Source organism: Microtus ochrogaster, chromosome 5 (genome assembly GCF_000317375.1).
Source record: "Microtus ochrogaster isolate Prairie Vole_2 chromosome 5, MicOch1.0, whole genome shotgun sequence".
NCBI lineage: Eukaryota > Metazoa > Chordata > Mammalia > Rodentia > Cricetidae > Microtus > Microtus ochrogaster.
This window is the reverse complement of record NC_022012.1, coordinates 71,624,959-71,641,778: the sequence shown is the minus strand read 5'-3', so window position 1 is coordinate 71,641,778 and position 16,820 is coordinate 71,624,959. Positions and strand designations below refer to the sequence as shown.

General features: G+C 44.9%; 1 protein-coding gene across 1 annotated transcript; it reads right to left on the bottom strand.

Annotated features, from left to right (window-relative positions):
* Positions 1-11,076: 11,076 nt before the first annotated feature.
* Positions 11,077-13,108, bottom strand: C2cd4a (C2 calcium dependent domain containing 4A). The gene is made up of 2 exons (XM_005347682.3): positions 13,058-13,108; positions 11,077-12,595 (listed from the first exon to the last, which is right to left on the bottom strand). The coding sequence occupies exon 2, from the start codon at positions 12,513-12,515 to the stop codon at positions 11,493-11,495; it is 1,023 nt and encodes a 340-aa protein (XP_005347739.1). The 5' UTR covers positions 12,516-12,595; positions 13,058-13,108; the 3' UTR covers positions 11,077-11,492.
* Between the last annotated feature and the right edge of the window lie 3,712 nt (positions 13,109-16,820).

The window sequence follows — 16,820 nt, the reverse complement described above, 5'->3', positions numbered from 1 at the left end:
GCTTCTTTCCCAGATGTAGCGATATTTCTTTTGTATTTTAATATAATAAAGCTTGCCTGAAGATCAGTGCAAAGGAGCCACACTAGTCAAGCCGTACAGACCAGGCAGTGATTGCACACACTCTCAATCCTACCAGTTAGTTAAACAGTGGTGGTGCACACCTTTAATCCCAGCACTACAGAGGAATGTAAGGCGGGATGAGACAGGAACTCATTTCTCTCTTTCAGTCTGAAGATTTCATAGAGGTCAGAGTTCTCTAGAGGCTTGGTTGCTTTGCTTTTCTGATCTTCTGGTTGAATCCCAGTATCTGTCTCTGGGTTTTTATTATTCGTGCTACACCCGGACACTTATGTGGGCAGTTTACACACCAGGAAAGGCAGTAGTTGTTTTCTTTAAAAACCCAGTACAGTGGAAACTTCCTGGAATCTGTGAAGGTGATCCTAGTAAGGATTTCTGGTAAGGGAGGATACCAATCCAAACTGGCCATCTTTTGTAGCCTGGCAAGGCTTTCAGTGGTGGGATTGGGTTGCATTCAATTGAGTTGTTGGCCAAGTGAGTCCTGTGAAGATCCCTAAACAACCCAGGCTGATGTTAAAACAGAGGGTCACTCTCCAAAGACCTGCAGCGGGGGGCCTATTGCAGAGGACAACATCCATACAGTGCACTGAATGTAGAGAGGTTGAGTTGGTGCCCGCTTGGAGCCTTTACCCCTACATTCTAGTCTCTGGCTCAGAAAGGTTCTCTGCAGGCTACAGAATGAGAAATCTGGACACCAGCCCAGCCACAAAATCCTATACCTACAATCTGTCCTCTCTGTAAGGTGTGCTGGGCCAATGGTGACACAGAACTTGTAGAAGCGGCCAACCAATGTCTGGCTTAACTCGAGGCCCATGCCACCAGAGGGAGCCCATACTCAACACTGCCTGGATGGCCGGGGACTGGAGCCTGGGAAGCTCAGAGACCTAGGATAACTGCCTTGTCCGGTCATCATCAGAGAGGCTTCATCTGGAGGTCTGCTTGGATCCCTCCCTTTGGAGCTGCAGAGAAAAGATTATAGGAGTCAGAGGGGATGGAGGTCACCAAGAGTGTGGCCCACTGAATCAACTAACCATGGCTCTCACAGGATTACAGAGACAGAAATGCCAAGCACGGGGCCCGCAAGGACCTGTACCAGGCCCTTTGTGTATATGTTACAGTTGTTAGCTTGATGCTTTTGTGGGACTCCTCAAAAGGGGAGCTGGTGTGTCTCTGACTTTTTTGCCGGCTCTTGGGACTCTTTTTCTCCTACTGGGTTACCTTGTCTAGTCTCAATGTGAGGGCTTTTGCCTTATCGTATCTTGTTTTATTGTGTTTGATTGTTGTCTCTTAGAAGCCTTTTCTGAAGGGAAACAGAGAGCAGAGTGAATCTGGGGGAAAGGGGAGGTGGGAGGGAGCTAGGCTGAGTGGAGGGATGGGGAATTGTGTTCAGAATGTATTGTATTGGTGCAGGACATTTGTCTATATTTTGTCAATTATGTTTTAAATAAAAGCTGATTGGCCAGTAGCCAGGCAGGAAGTATAGGCAGGACAACCAGACAGAAAGTATAGGTGGGTCAATGAGAACAGAAGAATTCTGGGAAGAAAGAAGCTCTCTCTGCATCCCTGCCCACACACAGGAGAATGAAGATGTGACCTGCCCCGCTAAAAAAGGTACCGAGCCATATGACTAACATAGATAAGAATAATGGGTTAATAAAAGTTATAATAGTTAATAAGAAGCCAGAGCTAATGGGCCAATCAGTTTATGATTAATGTAGACCTCTGTGTGATTTCTTTGGGACTTAAGGACTGCAGGAACCAGGCAGGAGAAGGAGTGGGTGAGACAGAAACCATAGTCAACATTGTATGAAAGAAGAATCTGCTAAAAACAAAAAGTCACAATGGAAATAGCATTTTTGCTGTCTGAATCCTGCTGCCATGGTCTAGATGTGGAAATGGGATTGGACACAGAAGGGCTTCTGGCTCCCTGAATCTCAGGGCATCAGAGCCTTTTGGGAGACAATAGTGGACATCAGCACATCAGTCAGAGCATCAGAGCCTTTCCAGAGACATTTGTCACAGCATCCTCTCTCCTCTATGCTCTGTCTGACCTGAGGGAGCAGTGGAAGCCCCGTGCTGTCCATGGACAGGCTCAGTTCCTTACTCATGTACCTAGTAAGTTTAGAACGTCCTCTTTCCCAGCAATCCTGTCTTTCTAAGTTCACTTTGTCAAGAATATGACAGCCAGCCTGGAAGAGTCCGTTTATGAGTGAATGCTATCTGTGGGCTAGCATAATGTTTGCAGGGTTTGCTGATTGACTCTTAAAAATTTTTAAAGGAAAAATAAAGTAGGGAGAGTAAAAAAGTTCAATAACAGAGAAATAAACATTCATTATTACATATTTTATTCAAAGACTATGCTAATAGAGACTTAATGACAACAAGAACAATTCTTAAATTATAGTCATAAAAATGTGTATTTTTATCAGGACCATATGAACATATTGTCACTTAGGAGTAAAGGCTGGGTGATAGCAGACAAAGATAAAAATACTTTAGGTCTTAGTTGAAAGAAAAGTGATCATATTTTGGCAATGGTCCATTTTTTCAAAGGTTCTGTAATAGTGCAAGTTTTTATTTATTTATATTATTTTAAAAGTGTGTGTAATGTGCACATATGTGGTGCATGCATGCGTATACACATGTGGCAGCCATGGATTACCTTCCTCTATGGGCTTGTCACCTTATTTGCTTGGACAGGGTCAGCCACTGAATCTATAACTCTCAGAGTGGCTAGACAAGCAGGCCAGCAAGACTCCAGATCCTGGGGCTGGAGAGATAGCTCAGAGGTTAAGAGCATAGCCTGCCCTTCCAAAGGTCCTGAGTTCAATTCCCAGCAACCACATGGTGGCTCACAACCATCTGTAATGAGGTCTGGTGCCCTCTTCTGGCCTGCAGGCACACACACAGAGACAGAATATTGCATACATAATAAATAAATATGAAGAAAAAAAAAGACTTCAGATCCTCCTGTCTCTACCTCCCAGGGATGAGATTACAGGTACACACTGACTTTTTATATGGGTGCTGGGGATCCGAACTCATGTCCTCATGTTTGCATAGCAAGCACTTTCCCAGTATAAAAATCAGCAATACACCAAGGTAATTAGTGCTGTGTCGCGGTTTGAGAGTCAGGAAGTGTCACTAACCGGCGGTTCAGACCCGGGGAGTCCATTGCTTTCTGATCTCTTCTTCTCCGCCTACAGTGTGAAGATGCTAAGCAAGTCATTTTTAAGTTGATGGTATATTTAAGCTCTGTCCCCTGTCATGGATTTTCATCTTAACTCAATGTTTTAAGGTGTTTAAGGAGAGTAAATATTTACCAAGTTTCGGGGCCTTTGTCCAGCAGTGAAACTCTCAGGCCTTCATCTAAAACTCAGGGGGAAAAATGGGTTAAGTAAAATAAAAAATAATAAATCTATCTTGACTTAAATCCAGTTGTTGTATCTTCAGTACGAAAGCTTTGATTTGCTTACTTTTGGGGACAGTTTATTCTTTCAGCCGCTGCTGATTGTGTCACTAATCCCACAGCCAAACCCTTTCCAAAGATGGAGGGACTGGGGTTGTCCGAGGGTAATCAAACATACTGAGTGAATAACAGGAGTCTGACCGCTGTCTTCTAATTGTTGAGACAATTCATATTCTTATTCTGTGTGCTGAGAAGTCAGGAGGTTAGGTTCCTGGCAACGTAGTCACTGAGGAAATACATATTCAAACCCTTCTCAGTTTCCAGGCTTTAAGAATCCCTGAAAGCCAGGTGGGGTAGCAGCTACCTGTAGGCACACGTGATGCAGAGATAAGAAAGAAGATCATAAGTTCAAGGCACACCCCAGGTAGAGGGCAAGTGAGGAGTCAGTCTGGGCTACATGAGACCTTGTCTCAAACAGAGAAAGAATCTTTCCAGTATTATTGTTTGGTACCTTCATGGTCTTTCCCAAATGACTCTCCTAAGTCCTACTTTCTCACAAACTCTTTCAGCTCCAGGGGCCTCTCTGGGAGACAGCATCGGCCTAACGGGCTACAGTTGACTAGAATGTCTAGTCTGTTACAATGGAGGGACTTTATTGAGATGCTCTCTCTCTGGGAGACAGCATCGGCCTAACGGGCTACAGTTGACTAGAATGTCTAGTCTGTTACAATGGAGGGACTTTATTGAGATGCTCTCTCTCTGGGAGACAGCATCGGCCTAACGGGCTACAGTTGACTAGAATGTCTAGTCTGTTACAATGGAGGGACTTTATTGAGATGCTCTGGGAGCCGGCTACTCTTCTCAGAACTTGAAATAGCATTATCTCCTCTCATCCTTTAAAAATTATATGTGGGGCCAGGAATGGTGGCACACACCATTAATCCCGGCACTCAGGAGGCAGAGAGAGCCCTCTGTGAGTTTAAGGTTAGCCTGGTCTACATAGCCAGTTCCAGACAAGCTGCAGCTCTAGAGTAAGGCCCTGTCTCAAAAAAGAAAAATCACACGTTGTTGGTGATATTACTTTTCTTGACTCAAGAAGAAATGGCATTTAGAAAGGCTAGCTGGTCAAAAGACAGAGGTGCTTAATGAGAGCTGAGAGCTGGACACATTAAATAAAGCCACGTCCTTCTTATTTTATATTTAAGTTCTTTGGGAAATGTTTTGCAGTCACCTTAGAGATTCTAGAGGTAGAGCTGGGGGGGGGGGGGGGACAACAGTGTTATTAATAGCCAATTCTTCATAGAGTTGCTGTGGAGAGGTCAGGTCCAACATCCAATCTGGATGTGTGGACCGAGTGGAGCTGTTGACCAGTGGCTGTTAGAAACTGGCTCTGCTAGGTGCTGTGGCTCTGATGTCAACAGACGGCTCATATTTCTGCTCCACCAGCTGCTGGTGACACAGGAAGGGAAGATGGGATTGTCAGCTTCCTGAGAAGTGGCATCTCTATAAACCCACGTAGGTTCCTCTACCTTTTATGTAGATTCCAGGGTTTGGACTCAGGTTGCCAGGCTTGCTGGGAGGTGCCTTTACCCACTGAGCCATCTTACTGGCCTGAAATGACCAAGATTTAACCATAAGATTATCCCCAGCTTCCCGTCTCCAGCATGTACCACTGCACCAGCAGGCTCCAGCGGAGCCATGAATCGCTGAAAGAGCTGCAAGGCAGCTGCCCTAAGAAGATGCTCCCATAGAAAACAAAACAACGGAGGAGATTAAAAACAAGGGCACCAAGGCAGACTGAAGCCCCCAGCCCTACAGCTACTGTGAATGGTAAGCGCACTATAACTCACCAGATAAACATAAAGGCCTAGTGGCACAGATTCCACGTCTCAAGCACACTATGTCCATCTTTCAATAAAAATTACAAGGCACACTAACGACAGGAGGAGAGCAATTTAAAGAGACAAAGCAGAAGATCTAGATTGGGATATGATGCACAATTTTCATGATCCGATCTGGTGCTTTTAATAACTCTATTTTAGGTGTTAAGGTTTGAAATGGGAAAGGTAAACAGCACTCAAGTGGGGTGTTGGGGGGACAGTGTGAGCGAGTAAACTGCCAAGACATCCAAAGGAAACGTTAGGATTTCAAAACACTGTGGCAGAGCCAAGGGAAGTTTTTGATGGCATCCTTGATAAACAGAGCATGGCTAAGGGACGGACAGAAGAAAATGATGAAGGAAGAACCCAGGTCAGAAGAGGCAGAACAGCGGGGACAGCTCCAGAAGGCGCAATGTGAGTTATGTGCTAGCAGAAATGGAAAGAGCTGGAACAAGTGAGATGTTTGGGGAAAGAGGGAAATGTCTGATAAAAGGAATGGCAGATACCAAGGAACAGCTGTGCGAAATGACCAAAGACAACAGTTTAAAGGGTAAGAAGAAACAGTTAGGATTTCACGAATACCCATCACTACCTGTTGCTAAGGTCATCAGAATCGGTGCAGAGACAGTTTTGTGAAGCGCTAAAAATGATTGTGTAAAGGAAAGGAAGGAAGCAGGGAGGATGGTTTTGTTTGTTTGTTTGTTTTCTTCGAGACAGTAGTTTCTCAGTGTAGCCCTGGCTGTCCCGGAACTCACTCTGTAGACCAGGTTGGCTTCGAATTCACAGAGATGCACCTGACTCTGCCTCCTGCGTGCTGGGGTTAAAGGTGTGCACCACCACTGTCCCAGCTGGAAGGAGGGATTTTTTGCAGCTCTTGCTGATAATAATAATGAATTCACAGAAGACTAACAGAACCATGCGTGACCTTATATGTGAGCCATCAGACCTGCTATGAAGACATACAAAATATTGAATTCACAGAAGACTAACAGAACCATAACCTTATACGTGGGTCACCAGACCTTCTATGAAGACATTGCCCAGCACTTATCTGCTTAAATTGGACTACTGCCACTCTTGCTATCGATCCCTGTAGCCAAGGTGTTGTTTTGAAACATCACATGTGATATTTCCGATTTCACCTTTAAATACTTCCTCTTGCCTCAGCCTCCTCGGTGTTGCCGACGTTTTGCCATGTGTTTGCACATGTGTTACCATTGCTCTGCTATCCCCAAATAAATATTACCCTTTTGGGATCCTCTTCTCTGTCACTTAGGTTGGCATCATGGATCAGTGTAATGCTAATTGCAAGTGGATTTCGTCTGCTTCATGACGACGTGTGGCAGTAGTCCAAGCACAAGGAAGACAGAGGCGGGAGAATCGGAGTTAAGGTTATCCTAGGCTGCATAGTAAGTTTGAAGTCAGTCTGGGCTAGTGAGACTGTGAGAGTCTGTCTCAGAAAAACGTGGGTTATATTTAGTTATAATTATTACATCTATTACATATATATAATTATTACATATATCAGAGTATATATATATATATATATATATATATACTACATACACACATAGACTAGGGAAACTCCTAGAAGAATTATGAACATAGTTGAAAAATTATAAATGTAATTGATATGTAAGAGGGAAGAGAAAATAGTCATGTAAGTGCTCAATTAAAATCTGAGACTGGAGGACAGTGAGAAAGAGAGGGTGAAAAATGGCAAAGCCAGAGAACTACAGAACAGCTCAAACAGGTTGCATGCAACAAAGAACCTTGGCATTGCCATTCAATGGTCATCTTCAGCAGTATCAAAGACCAGACCACTGATGTGGGAAATGGCATGGATGCGCTGCACAGCAACCTGGGTAGCAGGAGCCACCCCTGTCAAAAGGAATACTCTGCTTTTCCGCTCACATAAAATCCCATCAGTGCAGCCATTTACAGTAATAGGAAGCAGACAAGCAGCTTCTTGGGATTGGAGATAGGCGGTAAGAGGAGGAGGGAGATTAGGATCATCATCATCTTGAAGAGGACCCAGGTTCAGTGCCCAGCACTCACATCAAGCTGCTCACAACCACCTCTAACTCCAGCTCCAGGGGATCTGGCGCCCTCTTCTGGCCTCTGTGAGCAGCTGCATATATGTGGTGCACATACAGACATGCAGACATGTACACATACACATATGTAAAAATCATGGGAAATTTTTAGAGAGTGGGGTGGGAAAAAGGAGTGCCCATGTTTCTTGTGGTGCTCTAGGTACCTATAGCTGCATGGGATAAAGCACAATCCTGCCTCCATGGTTTAAATGTCTTAATATACTCCAAGAAAGCCTTCTACACAACAAAGTAATATGCCAGTTTAAATGATTTTGTTGAGTAAAATTTTAGAAACCACTATTTTGTTACTTCATTTTGCAAAGACAATGCATTCAACCCCCAAAATATGAGCTTCGGCATGATTTGAACCTGACCAGAAGATGACTTGGGACTGATTTTTCTCTTACGCTTCACCTATCAATTCACAGTGATTCCTAGGGCTTGGAAGAGAACACTAGATCTGGGTAAGACTTTTGAAATACAAGAAAAAGGTGGCCTGTAGGTGATCTCCACGACCTTAAAGCTAGAGAAGCGGAGAAGATGAAAAGCTGTCTAAGTGTGTTCTGGCATATGTGACCGAGAGTCCACAGGATCCGAGTAGCCACATTCTACCAAGGGTAGCTATGAATGGGCCCAAATGCAAGAGATTGAACTTACTGAAAACATGAGTGCTTTTGAGAATTCGATTGTGAACTTCATGAGTATGGATGCTGTAGAAGTAGTGCCATTTTGCAATGTCTCCATGTCGGCTAGGTGATCCATTGCAAGGTACCACTTTCCCAGTGAGTGTGCTAGTACCTTGTTGGAAGGTACTAGTGTGGAGTGTGCTAGTACCACTAGTTGGAAGTATTCCCAGTTGAATCCTGGTCTATAAAGAGGATCTTCTGCCCCCAGACTTGTAAAGTCAACATAAAACAAACAGGAAATTAAACTGAAATCTCCTACTATACTTTTAAACCCAGCTTTTATAATTTTTGGCATGGACATAGTGAAATTTTATTAGCTATGAATTTATTATGGGCCTATAACAACCATGGCATCATTTGAAAGAAGACCACGCTCTGCTCAAACTGGCTTTGGGGGCCATTAATGGATGTATTAGTTACTTTTTTTCCTCATTTTTGTTACTGAATACCTGACCAAAACAACAGAAAGGAGGAACGAACAAAGGAAGCAAGGAAGGAGGGAGGGAGGGAGGGAGGAGACTCCTAGCTACATGGTGCGGTACATCACGGAGGGGAATCACAGAGGCAGGAGGTTGGAGCAGCAGCTCACATTATTTCCCTCACTCATTTAAAGCCACTTTACTCCATCACTTATAGTTACTTTTATTTATTTTTTTACTACAATATGAAATTAATAAACAACTTCAACAACATCTGGTTCTGAGCAATTGTGGAGACAGATGCCTATAATCCCAGCATTCGGAAGGTGGAGAAGGGAGAATCAGGAGTTCCAAGTCATTTTTGACTACATAACTCGTTCGAGATATCCAGACCAGACTATAGGAGACACTATTTTAAAAAGAAAAAGAAAACAGAATTTTGGATTACCTGTGATGGTCTAACAAGGTGAGACCCACAAACAAAGCCCAGAGCAGTCCACTAGAGGGCAGCAAGCACAAACCAAATTTAACTTTGCCCCCAGAAACCATTGATGGTATGCCAAAAAATATAAATTACAAACATGAATTGTTAAATGTCATTCAAATTCATTTAAAGATGTGAATTAAATGTATGCAAAACGTCTCTCTTTGGAATTAGTGGTGTGGGAGTTCCCTAGATTAAAACACAAAAGAATTAGTTCTGGTTTTAGCTCTTACAGTAATGTGACTTGAAGCAATCTATCACTTGCCCTCCTGGCCCACCCTTAAGACATTGCATAGCTGCTCAAAATGATAATGATGTTCTTTTCAAACTGGAATTTCATCGTTCAGTTATTTTTATTATAGTTCAGTCTTTTAGAAACCCTTCCGAATACAGTCTTGGACTTTAGGTCACCCATAATTTTAATTGATGGAGATTCTAATTGAGAAGTACCCACCAGGATATCTTGGAGAGTTTAGAACCCTCAAATATTTTAATTCACCTTTTGGGGGAAATTGCCTAATAAAGTGACATGCTTAATATCTAGTAAGGACAGAGACTGCAGCGCTATCTAGAAAAAGGACTGGCTATACCTCAACTACTGGTACAAAGAAAACGGAAGCCCACAACAACATCCTCACCCCAATCACCTGTATTTAGTTTGAGATGCGTCAGAAACGGAAACGATATTCTAAATTGCATTCTTCACGAGCACCCATGGTTAAAACTGCCAAGTCTAGTGGCAACCGGAACCTTTTCTAAGTCCAGTTTGATCATGTAGCCATGGCTTACGCTGTGTTGTATATTTTAATATACAACCTTCTACCCTTGCTTAGAATGTGTTTTCCATCTACATGCACACGAAAAGGAGTAAACCAGCTTGATAGCGAGTAGGAGCGATGAAGAAAGTCATCCTCAAGACACAGGAAAGCTTATCGGGAGCCAGAACACGCTGCCCTTTGTGCTCTCCAGACCGCCGGTCCGGGCAGGTTAGCTCCACCTGAGTTAGTGGGTTCCGGACCCTGTGGATCCGAGGTGGGCTAGCTTTCTCCTCCGTCTCAGGATGACGTCATTAGCATTCATTCATACATCACTATTTCCAGTCTGCTTTCCCTGATGAAAGTGAGGAATATGATTTCAAACTCGGGGCGATTTTCAGACAAGTAACAAAATCCCATTACTTTCAAAGGGTGAGCATGTATTTTTTTTTTTTTTTAGGCTGGGTCTCATGCAGCTTATGCTGGCTTTTAACTCCCTGTGTAGCTGAGATGGTCTTGAACTTCTCGTCCATCGGCTTCCACCTCCCAGTATTGAGATTACAGGTATGAGGTAATAGGATCTAAGGTTTGTGTAGTCCTGCAGATAGAACCGGGGCTTTGTACGTGCCAGGCAAGCACTGGACCAACACACCCCAATTTCCAGACAATCATTTTAATGAATGACACACTGATGCCCTACATTCAGACCCGGACTTCTCTTTATTCTGTGCTCATCTGCACAAGGGGGACAGCAGTGCTCCCTATCTAAGGCTGCTCTCCAAATGAAACAACTTAAAACTTGTAAATCTATTATTACTGTTACTTAAATATTAAAATGATTTTCACTTCTTTATTGGATTCCTAGCAGGATGGAGCTTAGGATATGAGCAGAGTCCCTGCTTGATGTCATTTCTTCCTGGCCTTTTATTAAAAATGATTTAATTACTCTATTTATGTGTGTTGGGGTGAGGTCATGCCAGAGGAAGGCCGGTGGGGCTTTTCCCTCTTTATCATGCAGGTCTCAGAATCCTCACTAGATTCAAATCCAGGTGATGGAGCACAGCCGCCAGCTCCTTTCACCCACTGGGCAGTCTTCCTACACCCTGGGCCTTTCCTATGCAACATCTTAATGCTTCATAAGTAACCGACACTCTAAATCCCCAAAGAAGCCACGAAATGAACGAACTTTTAAAACGAGGCTGGTCTAATACTGCCTGACATTAACGATCTTCCAGTCTGAGTGAGTGATACACATGAAATAGAATTGCCGTCTACAGTGGGATAGCAGCTGCCTAACACTATTACATTGCTCAACAGAAATTCCAAGGAGTCTGCCCACACAAAAAGAAGTAACACCTGTTACTGTGATAACCCAGGGTCGTTTCTGCCAGGACTGGCTTGAAAGAAAGCTCTGATTAGAAAAATGAAAACATGTTTATTTTGTACAAATGGCTGTTAATGTCCAAGAGCCAAGAGGCTGTGAGTGTGGCAGGATAAGGCAACTCTCAGGGTCCAAGAGTTGGGAGTGTCTCAAACCCAAGTGACTTTGAGGGTTCAAGACCTAAGAGATTTTGAGTGTTCCAGGACCAAGAGCTATGACTGTCTGCAAGTGTCCCAGGTCCAAGAATATGGTGCATCTTAAGACCAAGAGACCCTCAGTGTCCTTGCTCCCACAGAATCCGGGCTCAGAGCAGCAGTAGCGAGCCCAGCAGCAGCTCGCCCTGGCCCAGCGGTCGTCCACGCTCCAGCCCGCGGCCCTTGCTCTCAGCCTTGATGCGCACGGCCAGGCGGCGCAGCTGCTCCTCTGAGAGGCCATCGAAGCAGCAGTCCTGGTCCAGGGCGGCCTTGCGGCTGCGCCGGAGAACTCTGGCGCGCTGCTGGCCCGACGGCCTCAGCACCAGGCTGAGGCGGCAGCCCAGGGCGCGAGGTTCGAGCGCGGCGGCCGGGCCCTCTGCGCGCAGCAGACGGAGGCGGAGACACGCGCTGCGCGGACAGTACTCGGCGGCCAGGCGTAGCGTGCAATCCCCGCGGCCCAGAGCCACGCTGGCCTCGGCTTGCAGGCGCTCGGGGCGTCGGCTCGCAGGGACCGGGGGCGAGCAGGAGGCAGCGCGTTCGAGCTTGTCACCGGAGGACGGGGAGCGCGAGCCGGTCCGACCTCGAGGGGCCCGCAGCGCGAGCCTCAGCAGTCTATCTGGGGCGCGCAGGAGGCGGCGTCTGCTGGGAGCAGGAGAGGGCGCCAGGACCCGGGCGGCATCTGGCTTATGCGGCGCAGGGTGCGGGGTGTCCGGGACTTGGTGCGGACTTGCGTAGGTGTGCGCTCGGTGGCGAAGTCCGAGCCTGGGGACCGGGGCATCTGGGTGGCCGAGGAAGAGCGACTCCTTTCGGCGCGTGTGCGGGCTCTCGAGCAGCGCGCAGAAGCCGTAGGCGGTGCGTGCGCGGGGCAGATGTGACAGCGAAAGGGCAGCCTGTGAGCGCGGGTCCCAGTCAGTGCTACCAGCGTGGTCGTCCGTCTCCGCGTCTGCAGCCCAGGCATCGCGCAGCGCAGCCCAAGCTGTGTTAGGCTCCAGTCTCGGTGGGATGCAGAACTCTGGGATGCGGTCAGGCGTGAGCACGTTCACGTATGCAGTGGACGAGCGCGCTTTGGTGCGGCGGCTTAGCCCGGGGAGAAACCCGTCTCGGTTCCGCAGGAGCCGTTCCAGACACCACATCTGGCCGCTGGTCCTGGAACTGGGAGATCCTCTGTTTGAGCCTGCTTGCTACATACAAATGCGCACCTCTCAGAGGCAACCTGAAAGAAAGTGGGAATTTCAGTCCTCTTTATTCCACTTCGTCCTGTCCAGATCCTTACACGGCAAACTCCCTCACCCCATTGCAAATTGTTTTCAGAGACTGAGAAACAATTGTTTATCACCCGCCCTGTCTCCAGTCGGCTGTCATGTAATTTGCAGCCGGCTGTAGTTTTCTCCATCCTCACTTACTGGTCCTGCTACCTTTGTCTTTTAACTTGAACCTCTGACCTCAGTGCCAAGAGGCGCTTTGCTTTGTGCATTTGTGCATCTGTTCCCTGAAACCTCTGAAGTCTAATATCAGTCCAGTCAGAGAGAAAACACACACACACACACTCACTCACTCACTCACTCACTCACTCACTCACTCACTCACTCACTCACCAGAAACAGTGACTCCTTTCAACAAGCTTCAGGCCATCCAGGTCTCACAGCCTGGACCGAATTGGGTTCCCATTCTATACCTGGTTTTCGTAGTCAGATGATTTTCCAACCCTAGAGACTTTGAGAAATTCAAAGCGCCCGCGGCAGGTTGATCGCTGCTGTTCTAAGAGAGCTACTCAGGGCTTTTATACCAGCTGTCCCAGTGCTGCCTGGTAACCTGACGCCTGGTCCTCCCAGGTCCCTGTGCCACGTGGATGAACTTGCTGATCTGATCCCACAGAAGGCTGTTCTGTGATTGGAGCCTTTCTCTTCCAAAATTCTGAACAGATTTGTTTCCTCACTTGCAAAATAGGATTAAGTCTGGATCACGTCGCAGTTCTAGTGAGGAAGGAGAAACAAAATGAACAGAAGCGTACAGAAGCACTCACTCAACATGCCCCATTTGAAAGAAGCCAGAAGTCGGGTTTGTCTCACCCAATGATTTTTCTCGTAGCAACCTTCTTGCTGCCTAGCGTTGAAAGTTCTTCACTTTCTGCATTCAGTTCTGATTTTAGAGGTCCTTTCTCTGTGGATTTTTAATCAGTCTGGGTTGTGGGATTGAGGAGGGAAGCTTTTGGGATTCCGGAAACGTTCCATGTTTGTCTTGGGTGGGGTTAAAGGGGTGTATTCCCGTGTGAAGAAATCATCTAATGTACACTTAAGATTAAAGATATATCTATATCAATTAAAAAACCACAAACTTTGGAAGAAGGGTGCTAATTTTTAATTAGGGAAATATACTTCAAACATCTAGCCATTAGCATTATGTTTGGAGACACACACCAACCATATCTGACCTTTGGAGACTGTACCCCTCTGAGACCCCCATCCCTTTCTCTTGAAAAGTGGTGTTATCCTTCAAGAGAGTTGTTTGCAGCTTGAGCTGAAAGAGGTCCTGAGACATTTCAGTTAGAGGTTGGACACAGGATGTTTCTAAGATGCTCCCTTGCCAATGAATGGCCCCTCCAAGCAGTGTTGAATGAATTAAGTTGAATTCAGGCAGAGGGGGTTTCAGTTTGGGGCATGTCGTGTGTGTTTTGTATCCAGGACGCACAGACAATGTGCTAGATGACTTTGTCCCTAGAGTTGTCACAGAGACCTAGGAATCAGGTTATCCATATTTTATAAGCAGCAGCAGCAGCAAAAAAAAAAAAAAAAAAAAAAAAAAAAAAAAACACACACACACAAAACAAAAAAAACCACAAAAAAACAAAAAACAAAACAAAAAAAAACCCCCAGCCCTTCAGAGATGAAATAACTTACCCATAGTCATCAAGGAAAGGAAATGAAAGTAATGTCCACTAATGGGTAGTAAATGAGTTATTGGGGCTTAAGGTATATCATTATGCAGTGTATATGTAACATAGCAAATGCTAAAGACGCAGAAGTGATGAATATCAGTATTGTTATTAACATTGAGAGTGGGAACACTGGCAATAGTTAAGAAAATTATGTCTGAAGTCATGACAAATTTGGATTCCAGAATAGTAGCTTCCTATGAGCAAGTTACCAAATGTTTCTGAGCCTTGGTATCCAAGGTAAAGACCACGATAAAACACATCACTGGTTTGCCCTCGGATAAAATAGATACTCCAAAGGAGCAGTTCTACATAGGCCCTGATGCACATAATGTCAGTTGCTATGTTCATTGTGATTTAGGTAAATGCTCCTTAGTTTATTCACATGTGTAAAGCAGAATTTATCAAAGGCTTCCTGGGTTTTAACCGCCATGGGAGATACATGAATCCAGGCTGTACCAGATCCTATCAGCTTATGTGCAACTCTTAGAAAAGAAAGGGAATGGTAAAGTTGAAACATTTAAATTCCATCTAAGTAGGGCAGTAGCAAAAATGAAAAAATGTAAAAATATTTTGTTTTTAATATGTATATATGCACATGAATGCATGCACACATGCTCATGCACCTGCATGTGGATGCCCCAACAGGCCGGAAGAGGATAACGAATCCTCTGGAGCTGAAACTACAGGCAGTTGTGAGCTGCCCTGCTTGGATGCTGGGAACCAAACTTGGGTCCTTTACAAGAGCAGCAAGTGCTTTTAGCCACAGAACCATCTTTCTAGCTTCAAGGGACTTTGGATTTTATTTTATATTTAGTCTGATAGGGAGAACTGGAGCAGGTTCCTGCATTTACCATGTCTGTGACTAGCTTCTTCTTCATTTTATAACCTATATTCCTGGCTGAAATTCTTGGACCAGGGTTCAGTCTCTGAGAGAGTAGTTACATACCCAAAGGACATGTACATACGTTCAAACTCAATTTTTTTTTTCCCATAGAGATGGTGCTGATGATTTCATGATATCCCAGCCGTTGGTTAAAATGACAAGTACTACAAGAGCCCAGTCTGAGAAATTGTGACTCAAAGTCACTAATGTGTTGAACCCAGCTTGTAAGATGGAAGCTGCCTTATCTACCGCACAGACTTCTCTGTCAGGGTAAGATGTTCCCGTGAGTCCTCAGGGCAGACAGCACGCCCTGGCAGACAGCTGTTGTCACTGTTCCTGTGCATGTCTGCTTAGCCAGGCCTTAGCTGATTCACACTGAAATTCTTGAAAAACATCGCTCTGCTCAGCCAAGCAAGGCAGCCTTGTTTTATTTTTATCAACAGCTCACCTTCTTTAGTAACACCTTGTTTTATTTTTATCAACAGCTCACCTTCTTTAGTAACACCTTGACAGCATTTCCTGTATAATGTTTCTAGAAAACAACAAAGGCATGGCTCTCACAGGTCAATCCTCTGGGACCACAGTTAAGTCTCATGCTTTACTTAACATGGAAGCATGCACCATCCAGTACGTGGGAGGCTGAGGTAATATGGTCCCGCCAGGTACCCAGAACATACAAATCTGTACAGAAAAAGGCTACGCTCATTCTGAGCTCATACCTGTAGCCATGGGGATATTAGAGTTGGAGCTGTGGAAAGAACATAAATAGATTGTACAACATTGTGGCGGGAGGCACACTCGGAGTAAATGGAAACTGAATTCAGTTAAAAATAGATTTATTAAGTATGGATTGGGAGAGGTTGGATAATGGGTTAAAGTTAGAGAAGCGATGTGTTCTAGTGGTCTGTGGCCCAGTAGGATGAAGATAGTTAGCAAGATTGTGTTATGAATATACCTAGAAAAGACTTTGAATGTGTTAACCGTTCAGGCAAATACAGGCTTAAAGTGATAGCTATGTTAATTATCCTCAACAGAACATTCCTTGATATGTAGACGAACCCCAAATCACATGGAGTCCTATCTAGTAAAAGAAACATTTTTTCTGTGTCAATAAAAAGAAAGTAATAATTAATAATAATAAAAAGGTTTACCAAAATAGTGCACAGGAGGTTGGGTGTCTACAAAGCAAACGAGGTTATCGCCTGATGAGTTACAACCTCATCCTCCCAGGACAGCATGGAGGAAAGGACCTGTGGGCTTCAGCTTTATAGTTATTAACTTTGGATCATCGGGCGAGCTGCTCTTTCTCTCTGGTTTTCAGTGTTTTCTGTTAATTTAGGTGGTTAGAGTAAGCAGATGCTCTGTCAGCTTCCTTGCTGTGCTGCCTCCTGCCTTTCACCTGCTTAGGCTTCCTTGTTAATTGTGTGTGTGTGTGTGTGTGTGTGTGTTTGTGTGTGTGTGTGTGTGTGTATGCAGGTACGCACATGCTTTGGTGCACGTGCGTTCTTACTTTCATTACTTCTGGTTTAAAACCTTAGTCACTACAGTGTTCATTTTCTTCAGCTATCCCCTGCTTCCAATTTATCTGCTCTATAGGGTTGTACTTTGGCTGCTGACTGT

Bases quoted from the DNA above. Each gene is read 5' to 3' on its own strand.
- C2cd4a (XM_005347682.3), bottom strand. From the start codon at position 12,515: ATGTGGTGTCTGGAACGGCTCCTGCGGAACCGAGACGGGTTTCTCCCC.